General features: G+C 41.3%; 1 protein-coding gene across 1 annotated transcript in view; it reads left to right on the plus strand.

Moving 5' to 3' along the window:
* GPATCH2 (G-patch domain containing 2) overlaps window positions 1-25,275 on the plus strand; it is a 335,139-nt gene that overhangs the window by 180,000 nt on the left and 129,864 nt on the right. The window contains exon 6 of the mRNA XM_030196023.1: window positions 24,871-24,941. Coding sequence (XP_030051883.1) covers window positions 24,871-24,941 — 71 coding nt within the window. The remainder of the gene's footprint in view (window positions 1-24,870; window positions 24,942-25,275) is intronic.

Genomic DNA, 25,275 nt, shown 5'->3' on the forward strand with positions numbered 1-25,275 from the left:
TACGCCTAGGCATATTTAGTTTTGGCACTAATTTTTTTAGGCATCATATATAGAATCTAGTCCCTAGTGCATGAATCGGAAAAAAAATAATTCTTCCTTTATATTGTGTTGTGTCAAACCTCTCACAATGTGTAATATTTAAAATGAGTACCCAAGGTCAGTTATATTATTTAAGTTTAATATTACAGTTAACAAATATTTGTGAAGCAAGATGAACAAATAATTTCATACAAATTGGTAGCCTGGGGCTCCATTTATATAGTATGTATTTCAGGCTAATATCAGGGGCTTACTGTAGGTCAGTGTGTGATATCCCAGTAGTACCTGGTGAGATGGAGCGTTATCGTATATGTCAGCTAGATAACCCTGTGAACAGTTTTGAGCAGGCCAGATAATGGGACTGAATTCTGAAATGAGGCTAGAAATATCCAGGAATGTGAGCACAGGAACACTTCTTAAGAGTGCAATCACCTTTTGGCATCATTAGGCATTTGTTTAGCTGTAGTTCTTTTTAGTGGGGTGTAATTAAAACAAGGGAGCAAGGGCGGAATAGAATTATGTACTTGAGTAGGATATATGCTAATAATTAGTGCATTTTTAACATGATTAGGTCATTAAAATTTTAGCTTGCATTAATTTTAACACATTGATTCCATTGCTCCTCCCCCTGGTGGCCCTCTGAACTTTCCTGTACAGACAGCAGCACTAAGCACACGCTGCTTCTCTCTAGCCAGAGAGCCCTCCCTTTCTAGCGTCCTGCCTGTAGGAAACAGGAAGTTTTGCCAGAGGAGGTAGGACGCTAGAGAGAAGCAGCGAGTGCTTAGCACTGCCGTCCGGCCAGGCAAGTTCAAAGGGTCGCCAGGGGGATGGGGAGGGGAAATGAGATGCTGGCGAACGCAGAGGCAGCAGAAGGAAAAAAGCTGCTGGAGTGCGCAGGGGGAGAGAGGAAAGGAGAAGATGCTGGAGCATGGGAGTGGGGCAACAGAGCGAAAGATATGTTGGGGGGTGGAGAGGAGTCTGAGATCAAAGCATCCTATCTCAAGTGGGCTTTGTATGTGAGATGGTGCCCATGGAGGGGAAGGAAAGGGAAAGGAAGAGAAAAGAGAAGGGATGAGATGATGCCCATATAGGTGAGAGGAGGGGACTGGAAGGGAAGAGATGGTGCCCTTTGAGGGGGAGGAAATGGTGCCCATAGAGAAGAGAGAAAGGGAGATGGGAGGAGGTGGAAACTAGAGAGATTTGAGAAGGAGGAAGAAAAATGCAAGAAAGTTGAATATGAAAGATGAATATAGGGCAGGAAGTGAAGGAGGAGAAAAAATAAATAGTGACTCATGAACTACAGCAAGAAGGGATCGTCTGTGCTCAAATTCTGCAGAGCAATCAAGTATATTTGAATGTTATTGAGCGGGATAATACATCTAATTTGTGTTCTTCAAAAGGAGTAAGTTGCGTGGCTTCTTAGATGTAACAACTTATTTGACCCCTCTGCACCAAAACACGGCCTGTGTCGGGTCATTGTTGGAAAGAATTGATGTCTAAATTACATGATAAAAGAAATGTGTCCCGTTTTTGAAGGCTTGTGGTGCTTTATTTTTAGTTTTGTAATTGAAATATATCTATCCATGTATTGCATTGTAAAGGAGGAAATGTGAGGGGGTGCTTTATGTGATTAATTGTGCAATTAAAATTTTGAAACAATGTACAGCCCTACTAATAACATATTATATGTGCACCCAATGAGCATTTCTATTTCTACAATACAACTACATTTCCTATAATGTATACCACATCAACATTCATTAAACACCATTAGCATAGTAACTGACGACAAGTAAAAATCAACATGGCTAGGACTGTAACTTCTGCTCCATGTAGATTATACCCCTGCCCTCCATAACTCTTCCTAGAAAGTGCATTAGTAATAAATCCCGTTGCATAAAATGGACCCTGTAGTAAATGTAGCGAGGCATATTTTTCAAAGCACTTAAGGGTCATTTTACAAAGGTGTGCTAACGTTAGAGATGCCCACATGTTCTTATGGGCGTCTCTAGCATTTAGTGTACAGTAAAAATGCTAATGCGCCTTTGTAAAAGACGCCAGACTTACAAAGAGGGGCATAATCGAACGGGGCGCCCAAGTTTTCCTGAGGACGTCCTCGCAGGATGTCCCGGCGAAGGGGCGGGGAAACCCGTATTATCGAAACAAGATGGGCGGCCATCTTTTGTTTCGATAATACAGTCGGGGACGCCCAAATCTCAACATTTAGGTCGACCTTAGAGATGGTCGTCCCCGGTTTTCGGCAATAATGGAAACCGAGGGCGCCCATCTCAGAAACGACCAAATCCAAGCCCTTTGGTCATGGGAAAAGCCAGCATTCGTAGTGCACTGGTCCCCCTGACATGCCAGGGCACCCTAGGGGACACGGAAGTGGACTTCAGAAATTATTCCCAGGTGCATAGCTCCCTTACCTTGGGTGCTGAGCCCCCCAAAACCCACTCCCCACAACTCTACAATACTACCATAGTCCTAAGGGGTGAAGGGGGCACCTATATGTGGGTACAGTGGGTTTCTGGTGGGTTTTGAAGGGCTCGCATTTACCATCACATGTAACAGGTAGGGGGGGATGGGCCTGGGTTCGCCTGCCTGAAGTGCACTGCACCCACTAAAACTGCTCCAGGGACCTGCATACTGCTGTCAGGGAGCTGGGTATGACATTTGAGGCTGGCAAAAAGTTATTTTTAAAGTTTTTTTAGGGTGGGAGGGGGTTAGTGACCACTGGGGGAGTAAGGGGAGGTCATCCTCGATTCCCTCCGATGGTCATCTGGTCAGTTCGGGCACCTTTTTGAGGCTTGGTCGCAAGAAAATATGGACCAAGTAAAGTCGGCCAAGTGCTCATCAGGGACACCCTTCTTTTTTCCATTATCGACCGAGGACACTTATGTGGTAGGCACGCCCCAGTCCCGCCTTCGCTATGCTTCCGACACGCCCCCTTGAACTTTGGTCGTCCCCGCGATGGAAAGCAGTTGAGGACGCCCCAAATCGGCTTTCGATTATGCCGATTTGGGCGACCCTGGGAGAAGGACACCCATCTCCCGATTTGTGTCGAAAGATGGGTGCCCTTCTCTTTCAAAAATGAGTACAAATGTGACATGGCATATTTTCAAAGCACTTAGACTTACAAAGTTCCATAGTAACCTATAGAACTTTGTAAGTCTAAATGCTTTGAAAATGAACCCCAAGGACCAGATTCTCTATATATATGGGCTGCTAAAAAATCCACACAGCACTAAGCGTATTCTATAAGATATAGGCGTAGAGTATAGAATACGCTTAGTCAATACCTTAGCACCTAAATCTACACACGTCCATTTAAGCCAGTAAAAACCTGGTGTAAATACATGTGTAGATTTAGGCACACTGACCTGTATTCTGTAATTAGGTGTGGAAATTTTGAAATGCCCATGTGTGTGCATGATTAAGCATATGCAAACCACAAAGACTTGGTTGTTTAAAATATATTTGGCCAGGTCCTCCTAGCCTTTACTACTTCATTTTTTAGACTTTTCTGATTATAAACAGCATGTGCTATGATGGTACTGATTTATTGGTTTTATATTGCATTGTATGTACATTGATATTTCTTTTTTGTAATCCGCTCCAAACTGGCTGAACGGAATATAAAAGATTTAAATTAAACTAATTAATTCAACTTTTGTTAAGTCGACTTATGACAAACCTATACTTGGAGTATGTTTAACATGGTATATACATTAAGGGCCATTAAGGTGCATCCTAGCCCAAATGCCATCATGTTTTGCTGTGCAATAAGCTGGGCTTTTGTGTTCCAGATAGCCCATAGAATCTCTTAATGGCTCATTTTGAAGTTGAGGTCTGGAGATGACTAGCTAGACCCTTCTTTAAGGCTGACCTTGATTTGCTATGATCAGCAGGGAATATTTTAAGGCTGCTATTGCATAGCAATTTGTGATTTCAGGCTTGCCTTTACAGGTGAGATCAGGTGTGTGTTAATTAAGCAGACTTTTTTTTTTTTTAGATTCCCTGCTTTCACTAGTTTATTATCGTGCCTGTAGTACCTATGTTCCATCTTGAACAAATCCTGAAAATGTGTCCAATGCTGACACAAGGAGTAGAAATTGATGGGTAGGGCTAAAGGGAGGTGTGTGTAAATGCCCCTTCTTGACTGACTGTACATTTGTCCTTTAGATTGTAAGCTCTTTGAGCAGGAACTGTATTTTTATGTTAAATTGTACAGCGCTGCGTAACCCTAGTAGCGCTTTAGAAATGTTAAGTAGTAGTAGTAGTAAATGCCCCTAAACGTCTCTTTTAAGCTGCGCACGTTTATTTTGAAGTGCGCACTTTGAAATTTAGGCGCAGTTCTTTATAGAATACACTTAGCAATTTCTGTGCATAAATTGTAATTATTGCCAATTAGTGCTCATTATTGCTTGTTAAGTGCTGTTAAAATGCTGATTACCTTGTTACACCAATTAAGTTACGCGCATATCTCTGCGCAGAATCTAGGCATCATATGTAGAATCCAGGGGTAAGTGTGTTAATACGTTCTAGCATGCACAAACATGGTAGCGCACTTTTGTAATGTAACCCTAAATGATATAACTAGATGTTTACTTGCTGTTTCACTGATGAGGTAACTTATATGTCCTGCAACATGAAATGCTTTATTTTAAATAACCTTTAGATGCAGCAAAATCTTTCATAGTATGAAATCTATGTTTATTTATTTAAATATTTATATTCAAATTTACACAGTTAAGTGTTTTCTTTGATCTTATTCATTGTTAGTTGCTTTGTATTGCAAAAGTGGGAGTTATTGTCAGTGCATGAGTTTCATCACAAATAGCATAGCATATCTTACCCATTTACTTAATTTCAGCACAACACCCAAATGCTGCAAAGAAATGATAATCTCGGTTAGAACCCAAGTAAGAATCTAAGCAGTTCTAAATGTTAGAAATGCATTCTTTTTCACATTTGCAATGTATTTATGTAACCCGAGTCTCACACCTGCTAGCTTGGCTCTAGTTCCAATTCAGAGTCCAACCCGTGCCCACAAGCAAATTTTTCTTTCAAGATGTCACTGGGGACCATACACACCACACTCACAGTTCCAATTCACCTGCAGTCGGGCTGGGGAGTGGGTCAATGGTCTGGAATAGAGATCCGGGGTGTTGGGAGTTTACCAGGTCTTTTATAGTGCTACTACTGTCAGTCCAGCAGCACCTGCTCTCACTCTCTTACCAATAATCATGCTGCACTCCAGTCGTGTTTTAGATTGCAACAGAACTTTACTGGAATTTCTACAACCAACAGGTGAACACTTTAGAACTTGATATATATACCACTCAATTCATCACCAATTGTGAATAATTTATCCACTCTTCACTCTTTGGAAGTTTCAGTTCTACTACTACTACTACTACTACTACTTAACATTTCTAGAGCGCTACTAGGGTTACGCAGCGCTGTACAAAATAAACAAAGATGGACGGTCCCTGCTCAAAGGAGCTTACAATCTAAAGAACGAAATGTCAAGTTGAGCAGACTAGATTTCCTGGGTAGAGGTGAAGAGGTTAGGTGCCGAAGGCGACGTTGAAGAGGTGGGTTTTAAGCAGAGATTTGAAGATGGGCAGGGAGGGGGCCTGGCGTATGGGCTCGGGGAGTTTGTTCCACGCGTGGGGTGAGGCGAGGCAGAAAGGGCGGAGCCTGGAGTTAGCGGTGGTGGAGAAGGGTACTGAAAAAAGGGATTTGTCTTGAGAGCGGAGGTTACGGGTAGGAACGTAAGGGGAGATGAGGGTTGAGAGGTAAGGAGGGGCTGCAGATCGAGTACATTTGTAGGTTTGTAGCAGAAGCTTGAATTGAATGCGGTACTTGATCGGAAGCCAATGAAGTGACTTGAGGAGGGGGGTGGTATGAGTGTATCGGTATGAGTGTATCGGAAGTTTCAGTTCTGTACACATTTACACAGTCCCCTGTTCTTTATCCATCCTATTGTCTCAGCAATAATCCCAAGGCTGAAATGCCCAAATCCTGCGCCAACACACCCCTGACATGCCTCCCCTTGTGATATGAATGCACTGCAGACAAACTGCGTAGAAAAATGACTTAAAATGTGTTTTGAAAATAGAGGTTTGGATGTTTTTGTAAGAAAAATGTCCATTTGCTGCTTTGAGCTGTCACAGTTCAAGGAAAAGGTGAGCGCTTGGACTGTAACCGGGACCGACTATAGCAGGTGAGTCACACAGGCTAGGTACAGCACTAGGTAAAGTACTAGGCGAGTCAGACTGGAACTTGGCAGGAACTCAGAGACAGGCAGGACTAGAGCTTGGAAGGAACTCGAAGATGACGCAGGACTGGAACTTGGCAGGAACTAGGAGACGAGGCAGGAACACGGAGAAGGCAGGACTGGGACTTGGAATCAAGGCAAGGCTCGGCTGAAACATGGAGACAGTGCAGGAACTTGGAATCAAGGCAAGCTCGGCTGGAACATGGAGACACAAGGAGACCTCGTTGCGAAGACCCCGAGGAAGCACTGGGGTTTTCCTGAAATGCCACGGGGCAAGAAGTCATTCCCCTCCACCGGGTTTCCTAGCATTGCCGCCGCAAGGAATAACAGCGGCACTTCGGCGTACGCATGCTCTAGGTAAACCAATGCTCAGAAGCAGCATACCACAGGATGCCAAAGGCGACCGCACTGCCAGATGCGGACTCCGAACACCGCAGGACCCGATGGGAGCGAGAGAAAAAAAAGATGTGTTGGACAAGAGGCATAGCAGAGCCGTGACGTGCTGTTTTGGGGACATTTTTCTGTTTCAAAAATGAGCCCCTATGTAACTTTGTAAATCTGTGTGCTTTGAAAATTAGCACCAAATTATACTTGGGATGGGAGGGAGAGGGGTTCCAAATCTAGGAATCTTTTTTGCTTAATTAAGAATTAATATAAACATTAAAGGCAACATTTTTTCTTTCAGTGCTACACATTGTACATTATAACTACCACTAATTTTTCAGTGTAGTGACTTACATAACCTTAGGTTAGCCAGTAGAGGCCACTCACAGTTTGCTACTTAAGCTGGACTCTTGAAAATAAAACACAAGAATAGTTATTTTCCTGGATGGTTTCAAAGTCTATATAATTTGTTTCCATATACTGTTTCTGAATTAGTATATATTTTACTATATAATCACTGTATACATAGCTTTATAATAAAGGGTGTCATTAAACATTAGAACAGTTGCATAACAATTTGAAATATTTGTTAAGCTCTAACATAAGTGAGAAATGAGAAGTTTGAAGAAGTATGTATGTGGGTATGTGATTGCAATCATGTTTGCTCAGAATCTGCCGGATACTATATATTGCGTCTAGCATTCCGTGCTGAAATCTAAGTGTATTCCATAACTTAATTGGCTTAACAAGCCAATCAGCATTTTTAACAGCACTTAATAAGCAATAATGAGCACTAATTGGCATTAATTAGAATTTATGTGCATAACTCGCTAAGCATGTTCTGTAAATTCTAATGCGCACAGTTCAAAAGGGGCGTGGGCATAGGTGAGAAAATGGGCGTTTCATGGGTGTTGCCAAATTTACACGTGTTATATAGAACATGGCCCAGTCTATGTAAATCTACATGCAGGGAATTACCCCACACTTTCATTGCTATAAATGGAGTTGCGTATTTTTAGGTGCTGGGATATCAACTAAGCGTATTCTATATGCTGCGCCTAAATCTTATAGAATACGCCTAGGCGGAAATGTTTTTAAGCGCCATATGTAGAATCTGTCCTAATATGTATTGAAAACAAAATGGGAAAACATGCCAATATGAAAATAATATTCAAATTTTAGGAAAAGTTCTAAACTTTTAATTGTTCTATCTACAATATATTAAAAGTTTTCATTGTTCATAACCTAGAAGTGATATAGTAGTTACTTCATTTTTCTCTCATCTCAAATCATTAATCTTGAGCAAGTTGCTTTTTAAAGGATTATCAGTAAAATAATAATTATAAAAATAATTTTTATAGTTTTTATTATGTAGTATGCTCTTCTACTTCATGTTAACATGCTTGAAAAGCTTTTAAGCACGGCTTCTATAATTTCTTGGACTTGTTTTCTGGTTTTCATATAATGCTTGTAACCTTACACATGAAAACATTTAGGCCCGCAAATGTTTTAGTGCACCCTAATACTAGAGACAGCCGTAGGAATATAATGGGTGTCTCTATCGTTAGCGCACGCTAAAATGTTAGCGCCTACAGTGCACCTTAGTAAACAGGGCCCTTAGAAAACAATGTAGTCAAACACCAATATTTACAAAGTAATGAATGGATCCCATTATCTTTTCTGTGCTTAATTATTCTTGTCTTCATTATGATATTTTCCCAGCAGCCAGCCACAGAAGCTTAACTGCTTAGAGAATACTATACCTTTAACAAGTCATTTTGGTGTCCTTTTATTAAGCTGTGGTAAATGCTAGCATGTGCTTACTACAGTTTAAAAGGGCTTACTGTGGAATGTGCTCAGGCATCCTGTGGCAATGTGCACCAAAAAAATATTTTTTATTTTATCGTGAAGGGAGTATGTCTGGGGGGGGGGGGGGGCAGAGAGTGGGCATTTCTGCACTAATCAGCGCAGCTACATTACCATGCACTAACTGATTAGTGTGTGAGCCCTTACCACCTACAAAATAGGCTCAATAAGTGCATGTGTGCAAATGGCAACATTAGCGCACAGCCATTAATAGGAGAAATAGTGGAGGAGTGGCCTAGTGGTTAGGATGGTGGACTTTGGTCCTGGGGAACTGAGGAACTGAGTTTGAGTCCCACTTCAGGCACAGGCAGCTCCTTGTGACTCTGGGCAAGTCACTTAACCCTCCATTGCCCCATGTAAGCCGCATTGAGCCTGCCATGAGTGGGAAAGCACAGGGTACAAATGTAACAAAAAAAAGAAATAGAAAATTGCAGACATTGGTGGCTGGAAAGGAGGCTGCTGACTTCTTCCTGCTTGGGCAGTCCGAGAAGCGGATCTCGTCCGCTGGCAGGGATTGGGCAACTCCACCAGCAACGATAAGATTAATGTTGCGATGGTAGCAGGGGGGTGGAGAAGGAGGAAATGCGTTGTATCGTCCACCACGCCCACCCCCTCAAGATCCAATGCTGGCTATGCCTCTGATCTGATGTAAGCTGCCAAGAATTGTTAGGTTGTGTATCTTTTCCCACCATTTTTCACCCATATCAATTTTCCTCTCATTTTCTGAAACTTTCAGAGTTACTTTGCCTCCAAAGGACAAACGAATGAACAGAGACAGCCAGAAATATTTTGACCTTTTTATATAATTCTTTTCAATTTACATTAAAGTTGGAAAGAATGGAAACAAACATTAGTTCAGACAGACTAAAACAATATACACCGCATAAACTTAAAACCAAATTAGTATGCATTAGGAAACAAAATTCAGCACCACACAGATTAAATATAAATATACCACACACTCCTAACAAACAAGTTAGTTGAATATTTTTACTGCTGTAATTGCCTATTGCTCATGTTTGATCTATTCTTACTGTACACCACCTTGAGTGAATTCCTTCAAAAAGGCAGTAAATAAATCGTGATAAATAAATAAATAATAAAAAAAACAAAAGCAAAACAAATTTCTACCTTCCTTCATAGTGAGCAATAAGTAGTTAAGCATAGCTAACCAAAAACAGCTTAGAGGAGAGAAAAATGCTCCTGCCTGCCTGAAAACCTTATGGCAGTGGTTCTCAAACCTAGTCCTGGAGGCACCCCAGCCAGCCAGGTTTTCAGGATATTCACAATGACTATTCATGAGAGAGATTTGCGTACACTGCCTCCTCTGCATGCAAATCTATCTCATGAGTATTCATTGTGAGCATCATGAAAACTTGGCTGGCTGGGGTGTCTCCAGGACCAGGTTTGAGAGCCGTTGTCTTATGGGATCCAGTGAGAAATAAAAGTATGGGTGGAGATGAGCTGCCCTTCTTTTTTTCTCAGTTTGTTTTCTTTTGTGGAGAGTGATGAAGTACATAACACCTTAAGGGGTTAGTTACAAGTATTAAGATGTGGTTTACCATAAGAGTTACTAACATGCAGTATCTCAATACTGCAGGCTACTGACTCCCATGGTACACAAATAACACAGTTTGTGATCAACCTCAGAAGCTGCAGGTATTCATACTACCTGGAAGTATTGGGCCACTAACCTATTTCCCAATTGGCTCCCCTCCCCCCACCTATGAGATATTCCTGGACTTCCCCAGTGGCCAAGCCCTGCCTTCCCCAACAGTGACCTGTACTTATGCCAGTACCTGGTTAAAAATAGCAGCCATGATCCCTAGCAGTAGCCTCACAGTACTACCACTAGAGGTCAGGCTGCCATAAGAGCGTTCTCCTCTTACATGGCATTCTGATCCTTTGCAGTAATACCAAGAGGCTACTGCTAGTGGTTGCAGCTGCCATTTTGAACCTGGCACTAACATAGCAGGAGTTCCTGTTCAACCTCCACTAGGGATCTCTTCTGGTAGACCCGAGGGGGTATTGGGTCCTTATGAGAGGTATGGATCTGGTCCCTTTTGGGGGACAGGACTTGGCTGCTTTGGGGGGTTGGGATTTGGGGTATCTCCTAAGGGGGAAGTGAGAGCTATTTGCCTTTTAGTCACAATGGCGACATTGAGGGGCATAATTAAACGGCGCCAGCGAAATCGATGGACAACCATCTTTGGGGCTGGCTCCGTGAAGGGGCGGAGCCAAGCGTATTTTCAAAATACGCGTGGAAACCAGGCCTGGCCATCTCAAGCCCGGTGAAATGCAAGGCATTTGGTCGTGGGAGGAGCCAGCATTTGTAGTGCACTGTTTTAATTTTTTTTTTTGTGTGTGTGTGGGAGGGGGTTAGTGAGGGGGAGTCATGGGAGGTGATCCTCGATTCCCTCCGGTGGTCATCTGGTCAGTTCGGGCACTTTTTTGGGACTTGGACCTGAAAAAAAAGGGTCCAAATAAAGCGGACCAAATTCTCATGAAGGTCGGCTTTCTTTTTTCCATTATCGGGCGAGGATGCCCATCTCGTAACTATGCCCCCATCCCGCCTTCGCTACCATGCCGACATGCCCCCTTGAACTTTCGCCGGCCCCGTGACGGAACACAGTTGAAGCCGCCCAAAATCGACTTTCAATTATGCCGATTTGGCCGGATTCAGGAGATCGCCGCCCATCTCCCGATTTGTGTCGGAAGATGGGCGGCGATCTCTTTCGAAAATCATCTGAATTGTCACCCAGGAGCATTGGCCTATTTCTTAGGAGTCCGATTTTCCCATGCAGGAAAAATAATGCCAGTTTTGAGCTGGAAACTTCATTATTTGATTTACATAATAATGAGATGTTTTGCATGTATTGTCATGCTTTGCATTGCATTATTATGTATACCACAGTAACTTTAAATTAACATGTTTTCTGGTACGGTAAAGCACCTTAACATGCGTTAACGGGCAGAGAACCTGAGTTATTGCCATAACACACCTTAATAACTACCCCCTAATTTAATAATGTACATTTTTTTATGTATATTTGTTGGGGTATTGTAGTGCAGATTTTCACACTCTTAATTTATGTTTTAACAATCAATTGATCATTAATATTGACTTAGGAAACGTATTGTAAAATTAATGGTTTGTACCTAATTTCTAGATTTTAAAATATACATTTTTATAGAAATCTGACAGGGTATGAATTCTAAATTACATGCATATTATATTCTGGATTATAGATTTTTAAACCTGCTCAAGATATAAACAGTTTCCATAAGTGTTGCTGCAGGTAAACAACCAATTTTAGCCTAGAAAATAGCTTCTGCTTCTGTCAACATATTGTTTATTTTCTCTCTGAGATAAAAAGTTCAGTTTTCTGATATTTGTACTAAGATAAGTCAGTAAACAAGATTAATATAGTGTGGAAAAGGTTGTCAGCAGCCCTGGCAAAGGAAATAAGTTGCCTGTACACAGAACATACTTTAAACTGAATAAAAGTGTCAGGTCCACCATGAGATAATGTGATCATGAACCTCTAACAAAGCATGACATAGTCATAGTCGGGTTTTCTTATAGCCTCAGTGTAGAAAATGGATTACTATATTTCAGGAATAGTGAGTGGAATAGCGTGAAAACCTCATTTTCAGATTAATGCAGGATATTGCACTAGAGGTAAAATACATATATGCCTATTGTGTTAAAATGTTTACATTTGGTTATTTATGTCCTGATCAGTAGGTTGTGTCATAGATTTATGTTTAACACTTTGAAGTGCAAATTGATTCAAGCTGCAATACAAAATCATTGATTCACTTTTCTTTTTCAATCTGATGTTAATTTCTGTGGAAAATTAAAGGCTTCTTTTACTAAGCCACGCTAGGGATTCCTCCATGGCAAATAAGAGGAAACCTCTCATTTGCCGCGCCAGGAATCGCTAGCGCGGCTTAGTAAAAGAGGCCCTAAATATTTAAAAATTTTAAAATGCTTCCTCCTTAACTAATACTACTACTGTGTATCTAAACTGGGGCACTGCTCCCCTTTTTCAAATCCCAAGAAAATATCACGCTGATATGTATAATATATGAGAATAGCATCAGCTATTAGACTGACCGTGGAAGGAAAAATATATTTTAAAAAATAGTGTACGCATAATAAAAGGTGTACTTTTTATTCCCTAAAAATATTTTTTAATAATAAATTAAATACAACAGCAATAACACAACAAAAACAACAGTAACAACAAAAAAGAGCAAAAGAAGCCAATCTCTAGCAAGCCAAAAAACGAGACAATCTTACAGATGAAATATCTATAAAACTACTGCTTTAAATATTTTATTCATCTGTGTTATAGCAAAGAAACCTTTAATACAGCTGACTTGTTTAGTTTTTATGATGTTTCAGTGTCATGGGTCTGAGCAGCTTTTGTATCTGGCAGGCACACTGTGCCGCTATTATAGATGGAAAGCTACCTGCAAATTTAATATTTGAGTATTGCTCGTACAAAAATGTTTAAGAAAAAAAGTTTGTCTTATATCTTCACAAGCTCGCTATCTCCAGCCCTAAGTAGGCTTTGTTGGCGAACTTCATGAAATCAGTTTGTACAAAGGTGCCTCTTTGATGAAGGTAAATAATACTACTGAGGCAGAGCTTCAAAATGCATGGCCATAGCTGGGCCCATTCCATAGTTTACGGTTCCCAAACCTGTTCCTGGAGGCACCCCAATCAGTCGGGTTTTCAGCATATCCACAATGAATATTCATGAGAGAGATTTGCATGCACTGCCTCTAATGCATGCAACTCTCTCTCTCTTTTGAATATTAATTGTGGATATCCTGAAAACCTGATTGGCTGGGGTGCCTCCAGGACCAGGTTTGGGAACCACCAGTTTACATTCTTGAGCTTTAGTTTATATAACCTCTGTCCTTCTCATTGTTTCATTCTGTAAGCAAACTTAAGCTCTGTGTTTTTTCCCTTTAAAACCACCAGTTTTTACTTTACACTTTGATGATTTGTCTTTTAAAATCCCAAAGGGCTCCTTTTACCATGCTGTGGTAAAAGGAGGCCTGCTGTAGCGTTAGCACGTGTTTTTCACGTGTGCCGAGGCCCTCTTTATCGCAGTGAGTAAAAGGCTGGGGGTTTTTTGAAGGAAATGGCCCTACACTAATCACAGTGATTGGCGCACAGCCATTTCTGGGGGGAGCCCTTACCACCACCTATTAAGGTGACGGTAAGGGCTCCTGCTCTAACTCAGCGCTACAAAAATACAAAATATTTTCGTAGCGCCAGAAATGACACACACTGGGGGTGGAAACTACCACTGGGCTCCTGTGGTAGTTCCGAACTGGCATGTGGCAAGCCCTTTGTAAAAGGGCCTCAAAATGAGGAAAGGGTAAAGGGATGTAGTCAAAATAGAAAAATCTTCTGCTTTTGTTGGTAAAGTTTACAAAGTAGAAAAATAACCAAACTGAAAATCTTTTTGAATCATGGAAATAATATAAGAGAAGGAAGACACATTGTTTTAGAAATCAAAGTGGCTGAAAAAAGTAAGAATAAAAAAAATTATCATTTCAAAAGAACAAAGGATGCCAGAAAGAGGAAGATGAGCAAAAATTATTTGGAAAGGCTGAGGAAAACAGTTCAGCAACGGCTCACATGGAAAATCAAATAACTAGGGCTGTAAAACAATGTTCTAACTTTTTTATTTTTAAGAAATGTTAGTGAACAAATTGTAGGAGTAGAACTATGAGGTTAAGAGTTAAAAAAGAGAAATGCATGGAGGGCAGCAAAAATTAAGCAGAAATATTAGACAGTTCTGTTTGTTCATTCTTCATTGAAGGTATTGGTGAAGGATCACAGGTAGATGGTTGAGAGATTCTCCATTTACAGAAGCAAAAGTTTGTAGAGAGCTAGCAAACCTGAAAGTGAATAAGAACGAGGGACCAGATGAGATACATCCTATGATATAAAGGAAGCTTTTCCACTGATAGTTCAACCTAATCACTATTTCGTCATCAACAAGCAAGTTGAATCAACCACACAAATGATGGCAGAAACATAGAATACTCAGAAAAACAGAGGACTTGTCATGCTGCTTCAGTCTCATGAGTCCTCTTGGACTTTTATGCTTATGTTTGTTTATTTCAATTTAATATACTGCATTTCTTAATGGAAAAGGGGTATTTTATGTTAAAAAAAAATTGTGACAGAAAGGAACTCCAATTATTAATTAGAAGGCAAGAAGGAATCAAAGATCTGAGAAGTAGAAAAATGAAGAGCAGCTGCCATACCTAAACAACTATGTCCCCCAATATCGGAGACTCCATAGTCCTGGGAAAAGAGATTTTCAAAGCAGCTTTAAATTTATGATAAGAAAATTCAAGTCGGAGCTGCAGGGGAAGGAAATTCCATAGAAAGCCTGCACTTTTTTGAATTTCATACTTTCTAAGATTATTTTTATCTGTCCAGAGCATCACTCCTGCCTGAAGAGCCTCCAGACCCCAGATGACCCCCCCACCCCACCACACACACACACACACTCCTCCAGACCCCCAGTAACCTCTAAAGATAGCCACTATGGGGGAAGGGGGGATAGGCAGGCCTTAGGGAGAGACTTTACAACAGGAGGGGAGGGGACCCAGAGCATCAGGCCGCAGTTTTGTGGCCCAGTGCTCCCAGATGGTAAAATAACCCCAGAAAAAAGTTTTGCATCTCATTACTCACTAACCCACAGTGACTTAAACAGCGCTGTGATATTTTTAGAAAAGTGATGTTAGGGCTGTTTAAGTTGCGTTAAGGGCCAGTTAATATAAATTAATGCCCTAGTGCCGCTTGAAGACTCTTCCCCCCCCCCCCCCCCCCCCCAAATCATCATAGTAAAATATACCTAATAGGCTGTACTTTACATTTCAGGGAGAGGAAAAGACTCCATTAAAAAAGGGGGGGGGTAATAATCTCTCACATATAACTGCTGGTTATCCAATGCTGCTATTCTGTTTGCCGGCTGTTATTATAAGCCTCATATAATTCATATGATTTAATTTACATAATTTACATAAGTATTACCATACTGGGACAGACCAAAGGTCCATCAAGCCCAGCATCCTGTTTCCAACAATGGCCAATCCAGGTCACAAATACCTGGCAAGATCCCCCAAAAAAGTACAAAACATTTTATTCTGCTTGTCCCAGAAATAGTGGATTTCCACAAGTCCAATTTAATAATGGACTATGGACTTTTCCTTTAGGAAGCCGCCCAAACCTTTTTTTAAACTCTGTTAAGCTGGCAACAAATTCCAGAGTTGAATTACACGTTGAGTGAAGAAAAAGTTTCTCTGATTCGTTTTAAATTTACTACTTTGTAGCTTCATCACATGCCCCCTAGTCCTAGTATTTTTCTAAAGCGTAAATAGACGCTTCATGTCAACCAGTTCCATTCCACTCATCATTTTATAGACCTCTATCATATCCCCTCAGCTGCTTTAGCCTTTCCTCATAGAGAAGTCATCCCATTCCCTTTATTATTTTCGTCGCCCTTGTCTGCACCTTTTCTAATTCCACTATATCTTTTTTGAGATGCGGCGACCAGAATTGAACACAGTATTCGAGGTGCGGTCGCACCATGGAGCGATACAAAGGCATTATAACATCCTCGTTTTTGTTTTCCATTCCTTTCCTAATAATACCTAACATTCTATTTGCTTTCTTAGCCGCAGCAGCACACTGAGCAGAAGGTTTTAACGTATCATCAACGACGACACCTAGATCCCTTTCTTGGTTCGTGACTCCTAACATGGAACCTTGCATGACGTAGCTATACTTCGGGTTCCTCTTTTTCACATGCATCACTTTGCACTTGTTCACATTAAACGTCATCTGCCATTTAGACGCCCAGCCTCCCAGTCTCGTAAGGTCCTCTTACAATTTTTCACAATCCTCCCACGATTTAACTACTTTGAATAACTTTGTGTGGTCAGCAAATTTAATTACCTCACTAGTTACTCCCATCTCTAGGTCATTTATAAATATATTAAAAAGCAACGGTCCCAGCACAGACCCCTGGGGAACCCCACTAACTACCCTTCTCCATTGAGAATACTGACCATTTAACCCTACTCTCTGTTTTCTATCTTTTAACCAGTTTTTAATCCACAATAGGACATTACCTCCTATCCCATGACTCTCCAATTTCTTCTAGTGTCTTTCATGAGCTACTTTGTCAAATGCCTTCTGAAAATCCAGATACACAATCCAGCTTATAATCGAACGAGAATAACGCCCAAGTTCCGACCTAAATCGGGAGATGGGCGTTCTTCTCACAAAAACAAATAAAGCGGTATAATCGAAAGCCGAACTTTGGACGCTTTCAACTGCACTCCGTCGCGGATGCGGACAAAGTTGACGGGGGCGTATCGAAGGCGTGTCGAAGGCGGAACTGGGGCGTGGTTATCGGGCGAACAGAGATGGGCGCCCTTCGCCGATAATGGAACAATTTTGAGCTAGAATTTAGGACACTTTTCCTGGACCCTGTTTTTTGACGAATAAGGCCCCCAAAAGTGCCCTAAATGACCAGATGACCCCCAGAGGGAGTCGGGGATGACCTCCCCTGACTCCCCCAGTGGTCACTAACCCCCTCCCACCACAACAAATGATGTTTCACAACTTTTTACTTTCACCCTCAAATGTCATACCCTCCTCCCAAGCAGCAGTATGCAGGTCCCTGGAGCAGTTGTTAGGGGGTGCAGTGGACGTCAGGCAGGTGGACCCAGGCCCATCCCCCCCCCTACCTGTTACAATTGTGCTGCTTAATGCTACTAGTCGTCCAACCCCCCCCAAACCCACTGTACCCACATGTAGGTGCCCCCCTTCACCTCTTAGGGCTATAGTAATGATGTAGACTTGTGGGCAGTGGGTTTTGAGGGGGATTTGGGGGGCTCAACACCCAAGGGAAGGGTGCTATGCACCTGGGAGCTCTTTTACCTTTTATTTGGTTTTTGTAAAAGTGCCCCCTAGGGTGCCCGGTTGGTGTCCTGGCATGTGAGGGGGACCAGTGCACTATGAATCCTGGCCCCTCCCACGAACAAATGCCTTGGATTTATTCGTTTTTGAGCTGGGCGATTTCATATTCCATTATCGCTGAAAAGCAAAAACGCCCAGCTCACACCTTGACGAATAAACATGGGCGTCTTTTTCTTTTAAAAAAATACGATCTGCCCCGCCCCTTCACGGACCCGTTCTCGGAGATAAACGCCCATGGAGATAGGCGTTTCTGTTCCATTATGCCCCTCAATATCAACTGGCTCACCTTTTTATCCACATGCTTGTTCACCCCTTCAAAGAAATGTAATAGATTGGTGAGGCAAGATTTCCCCTTCACTAAATCCATGTTGACTTTATCTCATTAATCCATGCTTTTGAATATGCTCTGTAATTTTGTTCTTTATAATAACCATTTTGCCCGGCACCAACGTCAGACTCACCGGTCTATAATTTCCAGGATCTCCCCTGGAATCATTTTTAAAAATCGGTGTTACATTGGCCACCCTCCAATCTTCCAGTACCATGCTCAATTTTAAGGATAAATTACATATTACTAACAATAGTTCTGAAAGTTCATTTTTTAATGCTATCAGTACTCTGAGATTTATTTATTTAGATTTTGCTCACACCTTTTTTCAGTAGTAGCTCAAGGTGAGTTACATTCAGGTACACTGGATATTTCTCTGTCCCAGGAGGGCTCACAATCTAAGTTTGTACCTGAGGCAATGGAGGGTTAATTGACTCCAGGGGCGTAGCCAGGCACCCAATTTTGGGTGGGCCTGGGCCCAAGATGGGTGGGCAGAAGAACCCCACCCCATCCAATTGGTGATTTGGTCTCTCCTCTCGCCTGCATGCCATATGGTCTCTCAAATATCCCCCCTCCCTGCACACCTTTTAAATTTCAGATTTTCATCGGCAGTGAGGAGCAACTAATACACACTACTCATGTTGGCCCCACATCCTTCCCACTGATGCAGCTTCCTGTTTCCGCATAGGCGGGAATACATCAGAGGGAAGGCTGTGGGACCGTTGTGAAGATCTGCTATTTATAAGATATGCAGGAGGGCATTTGTTGGGAGTGTTCAGCTTGGGAATCTTTGCCGGCCACATCATAGGTGTGCTGCTACTGGCGGGCCTGAGCTGAAAGTGGGTGGACCTGGGCCCACCCAAGCCCACCCTTGGCTACGCCACTGATTGACTTGCCCAAGATCACAAGGAGCAGCAGTGGGATTTGAACCAGCCACTTCTGGATTGCAAGACCAGTGCTCTAAACACTAGGCCACTCCTCCACTCCATCCGGTCCAGGAGATTTGCTACACTTCAATTTGTCAAATTGCCCCATTACATCCTCTGGGTCTATAGAGATTTCATTCAATTTCTCTGACTCGTCAGCTTTGAATACCATTTCTGGCACCGGTATCTCTCCTAAATCTTCCTCGGTAAAGACTGAAGCAAAGAATTCTTTTAATCTTTCTGCTATGGCTTTGCCTTCCCTGATCGCCCCTTTTACCCCTCGGTCATCTAGCGGTCCAACCGATTCGTTTGCCGGATTCCTGCTTTTAATATACCTAAAAAAAAATTTACTATGTGTTTTTGCCTCCAATGCAATCTTTTTTCAAAGTCCCTCTTTGCCTTCCTTATCAGCGTTTTGCATTTAACTTGACATTCTTTATGCTGTTTCTTATTATTTTCAGTCTGTTCCTTCTTCCATTTTCTTTTTTTTTTTTTTTTTTTTTTTTTTTGAAAATATCTTTATTATTAGAAGAAAAGACATGTAACATTTGAACATCACATTTCGGCTCAATGAAGCCAACTATTTCCAATATTTCCAATATCTAGCAGCCGATAATAACCTATAAATACAATGAATACATTGACTACATGTGTCAGCTAACAAACCTTGTTGTATAACCTTAACATAGTACAACTATCAAAATGAGGCCATTTTAAACATAAATATATCTCCTCTGCCCTTCCCTCTAACTTTTTAGTTTATACCCGACTAACCCCCACCCCCCTCCCCGCTCCTGGAGATTCCTTCTTTGCAGAATACAGTACCTCAAACAGCTTCCATAAAGAACCATATGCCTGACCTCTCCCTCCAGTGGACTTACTGCGTTCCGTTTCCCATCTAGCCATCTGCAGCATGGACTAGAATGCTGCAGATGGCTTCCATTTTCTGAAGGATTTTTTTTTAGCTGTAATAGATTTCTTCACCTTACTTTTTAACCATGCCAGCTGTCGTTTTTGTCTTCCATCCTCTTTTTTTAATACACGAAATATATTTAGCCTGGGCTGTTTTTTAACAGCATCCATGCCTGATGTAAATTTTTGACCCTCAAAGCTGCTCCTGTAAGTTTTTTTTTTTTTACCGTTCTCATTTTCTCATAGTCTCCTTTTTTAAAGTTAAACACTAACATATTGGATTTCCTGTGTATACATACTTCAAAGCTAGTATCAAATTTGATCATATTATGATCACTGTTATCAAGCCGTTCCATCACTATTACCTCCTGCACCAAATCATGCGCTCCACTAAGGACTAGGTCTAGAATTTTTCCTTCTCTCGTCGGCTTCTGTACCAGCTGCTCCGTAAAGCAGTCCTTGATTTCGTCAAGGAATTTTACCTCCCTAGCATGTTCCAGTGTTACATTACCCAGTCAATATCGGGGTAATTGAAATCACCCATTATTATTGTGTTGACCAGTTTGTTTGCTTCCCTAATTTCCTTTAACATTTCTACATCCGTCTGTTCATCCTGGCCAGGCGGATGGTAGTACACTCCTATCACTGTCCCTTTCCCCTTTACACATGGAATTTCAATCCATAGGGATTCCAAGATGTGTTTTGTTCCCTGCAGAATTTTCAATCTATTTGATTCAATGCTCTTCTTAATATACAATGCTACCCCTCCACCAATTAGATCCACCCTATCACTAAGATATATTTTGTACCCCGTTATGACTGTGTGCCACTGGTTATCCTCCTTCCACCAGGTCTCGGAGATGCCTATTATATCTAATTTTTCATTTAGTGCAATATATTCTAACTCTCCCATCTTATTTCTTAGGCTTCTGGCATTCGCATATAGACATTTCATACTATGTTTGTTGATCCTATTTACATCATGCTCAGTATTTGACAGTATTAATTTGTAATCTTTTGTCTGATTTTTATTTTTTATTTAAGGACTCCTGATCTACTACGGTCTCTTTTGCAACCTCACTATCGGGATACCCTATCTTCCCTGTTTTGGTGATTATCTTTGAAAGATACCTTATCCCGAACCATGCACTTTTGAGCGATTGTTGGCCTTCCGGTGTTAGTTTGGGTCTTACTGATTTCTTTAGGGCCCTTTTTCTAAGATTTAGCACCGCTAACAGAATTAGCACATTCTAAATTCTAAGAAGCCTATTGGTATATAATGGGCTTCTTCCTGCTTAGCACACGCTAATGTCTGTTAGCCCATACTAAGCTATAGTGAAACGGCCCTTTAGAGGGCTCATCAGATTGCATTGCAAGTCTGGCAACCCTTCTTGTTGTTGCCTTCCCCAGAAATAAAGACAAAATGGTGGTCTTGAAGGCTTACTTTGGGGGGGGGGGGGGGAAGATACTTTATTCTGTTGACAGAAACTGTAGATTTTTCCAGACATGTCTCGATCTACCCTAGTGCATAGGAAAACTTTTCTAACTATGAAATCTCAAGATCTTACATTAAGAGGAACTTTTTTTCCTGAGGCTTTCCTTTAAGAGCCTGATTACGTACCAAGAAAATAATTTTGTTTGTGGACCCAGATCTCTTGAAGAAATTTATTTCTGAAAAAAAATTATAGGTGTGGTTTAGGTAGTGAGAAGGGATGATTAAGCATCAAAAAGTCTTGTTATAAAATTGCCTAGAGTATATGCCGGTAAAACTATGTGCTATTTGGCAAGCATACGTTTTACCTGGAAAAAGCGGATGTTCTTGGGGACAAGAGTTTTGACAAGGTTAGGACGTAAACACATGCTTTTGAAAACTATGCATTACGTTTTCTTCAAAAAGTTTGTTCATATTAAATAGCAGGCTAAATGTATATTTGAGTGTTGATAGGATATACATCCTTCCCTTTTAAAGTTGATATAATTTATTTATATACTTGCTGCCCACATAAGGCACTGTGTTACAAAATTAGCCTCTGTACTAGAGAAAGTTTAATCAGAGCACTGTAAATATCTTTTTTTCACATTGAACATGCTTTGAAAGCTAAGTAAATTTATTGGCTTATCCTGCCCTCTATATATAGTTCATTTTCCAATAATAGATTCAGTACTTTTATGAAAATAGACATTTTATGATTGTTTTAATTATTATAGATTTATGGCACTGTCTCCACTGTACATGCTTTGACTGAGTAAATAACACATGTTTCAAGCAAAGGGTCTAAATTTGATATTGTGTCCTCCATTCAAAAAGCAACATGCGAGGAGAGCTTTGAAACATCTCTAATTGAAGCTGCAACTTCAGGTTCAGCACAAACCAAACCATGATTTTGATTCTGTAATTTGAGATCTTTTTTTACTATTATACAGAAGAGACTATTGATATCAGTTATAGAGCTGATCAAAAAATCATGCTTTTTGACCATACGTCAAAATCATTTGCACAGTTAAGCAGCTAAAATATTAGTAAATAGTAGAGCAGCTTCAACAATATTTGATGACATCACAATGTATTCATTTATTGCAAATATATAGGTCCTGTTTACTAAACCCCACTGTTAGCATGGTTGTTGGCATGTGGTAGCCATTAACATGGACCCACACTCACTACTTCACACTCTAAAACCAGATAATGTGGTAAAAATCCCAAACTAGCTTTGAAGGCCAGTAGGAGGGAAGCTGATTTTTTTTTCCCACAAAGATGGCCCCTTGTAACCTCAGGCTGTGGGTTCTTAAAATAGCCCAGGTGGATTATGCCCTTTATTGGCAAGAATTCCCTCCGAATTGCCCACCAAGAACATCACAGTTAATCTGTCAGCACTAAGACATGCTTGAGTGGAACTCTTCCCTTCTGCAGGCCCATGTGGTCAAGTCTAAGCCACCAGGGGAAGAAGGGAAAGAATTTTATTGAAAATACTTCCTCATGCCCAAGAAAATGAGAAGAGTTCAGAATGGTTTCCATGGACACCCTGCTTTCCATGATTCAGGCAAACAATGAGCTATGCTCTCTGGACTTAAAGGATGCTTATACTCTCATCCAAACACGTCCCAGTCACAGGAGGTATCTCAAATTTTGAGTAGAGAAAAACCATTACCATTATCACATCCTGGCTGTTGGTCTTGCATCTGATCCCCGCATCTTTACAAAATGCCTCTCAGTAGTTGCAGCACCACTATGCAGAATGGGAGTGCATGTGTTTCCCTACCTGAATGATTGGCTGGTAAACAGTGCATCAAAGGAAAGTGCTCAAGAATTAGTGTGAAGAACTATTCTGGTGCTGGAGTTACTGGAGTTTGTGGTCAACTACCCAAAGTCCCATTTCCTCCCAGTTCAGCAATTGGAATTCATTGGAGCCCCACTAGACATGGTTGAGGCTCAAGCCTTCCTACCAGCTTCCAGAACAGTTGGCTTGGTCAGCATTGCTCATCAGGTTCAGCACAGCCATCAGGTTACAGCTCCGCAGATGGTAAGGTTTTTAGGCCACATGGCCTCTACTGTATATGTCACATCTATGACATGCCTTCATTTGAGAGAGACCCAATGGATTCTAGCTTCCTAGATCTTTTACAGAGATGCTCCTTCCTATTTGTCCAATTATGTTTCAGTTTTGAATGGGAATGATCCTAGAGTAACTAGAAATTGCTTCACACTTGCTTTTCCTTCTTTCAGACAGGTGAAGGCTTTTCGTCCCCTTAAAGCATCTTTTCCTTATCAAGCCGCAACTTACTGGAATATGCTACCTCTGCTCATTAGGCAGTTGGAAAATTATAGCCTATTTAGAAAAATGTTGAAAACCTTGCTGTTTAGGAAATACTACCATCTGAATTGATTATTGTTGCTGTGGTCTGTTTGAATTCTGAAATGCTTTGTTGGGTATTATATGTATATGTTTTCTCTTGAAGAATGCTTCAATATCTTGATTGTAACCCTCACTGAATTGGCCAGTAGTTGCCGGATATAAGACTATAGTAGCAGTAATAATAATAGTATCAGGTTACAGGGAACCTGGCAGATGTCATCACTGTTGCTCCAGAACTGGCAGGGTAACTCTTGTGGTGGACAATTCAGCACAATTTGATGATGGGACTCCCACTCCAAATTCCTCCTCCTCACAAGATGCTGACAACAGATGCATCCAACCTGGGCTGGGGGGGCTCACGTGGATCAGCTGTACACTCAGTCACTGATCTGCACGGGAGATTCAGCTTCACATCAGCCTCCTGGAGCTAAGGACCATTTTGAACATTCTAAAGGCTTTCAGAGATCAGCTGATACACCAAATTATCCTCATTCAAATGAACAAACAGGTTGCAATGTATTATGTCAACCATAGCTGTAAAATGGCTAGTTTTCTAAATTTTTGTATTAATGGCCATGTGCTAATTTGAGTTTGACTATTTAAAAAAAATTACCACATGAGCACTTACCACCACCCATTTTATAGGTGGTAATGGCTCACGAGGAGGGGCATAATCGAAAGGGACACCCAAGTTTTGCTGAGGATGTCCTCGAAAAGCATCCCGATGGAGGGGCAGGGAAACCCATATTATCGAAACAAAATGGACATCCATCTTTCATTTCGATGATACGGTCTGGGATGCCCAAATCCTGAAATTTAGGTCGTCCTTAGAAATGGTCGTCCCTAGACTTGGTCGTTTCTGATTTCGGCGATAATGGAAACCAAGGACGCCCATCTCAGAAACGAACAAATGCAAGCCCGTTGACCGTGGGAGGAGCCAGCATTCATAGTGCACTGGTCCCCCTGACATGCCAGGACACCAACTGGGCTAGGGGGCACTGCTGTGAACTTCAGAAATTGCTCCCAGGTACATAGCTCCCTTACCTTGTGTGTTGAGCCCCCCCCAAATCCCCCCCCCCAAAACCCACTCCCCACAACTGTACACCACTACCATAGCCCTTACGGGTGAAGGGGGGCACCTTTGTAAAAGACCCCCTAAAGCTTTTGAATATTGGCCTCACTGTCTATTATTCTTCAGGATGCAATTGAATTCCTTTTAAGAATTGTTTTTCTTTTTCCTTCCCCTTCAGATTAACAGTTCTGGGCCAGGCAACAGTGAGAGAATGGTTCCTTTCTCACAAGATCCTCATCATCATCATGAGTAGGTATCACTTTTATTATGTAATCATAATTTTTTGTTATAGAATTTGAAATATACCACAAAGAGAACTTTGTGCAACAATATACCCAAGTATAAAGATAAACAATCTGGGAAAATAATACCAAGGTTATTAATAGTCCACTAATGATAAGATTTCAAGCTGACGATAAATAGGAGAAGCTGTTACAAGAAAATATATCAAGAAAAAAAATATTGACTAGTACAGCACCTATTATGAACTTCTCCTATCTGAGTCTATTGCACATTAATTGGAGCGCTCTGGTTTAAGAAAACATGAAGTTGGGAAGACTCAAAAAAGTGATAGACAACATTT

Source organism: Microcaecilia unicolor, chromosome 3, assembly GCF_901765095.1.
Source record: "Microcaecilia unicolor chromosome 3, aMicUni1.1, whole genome shotgun sequence".
In the NCBI taxonomy this organism is placed as follows: domain Eukaryota; kingdom Metazoa; phylum Chordata; class Amphibia; order Gymnophiona; family Siphonopidae; genus Microcaecilia; species Microcaecilia unicolor.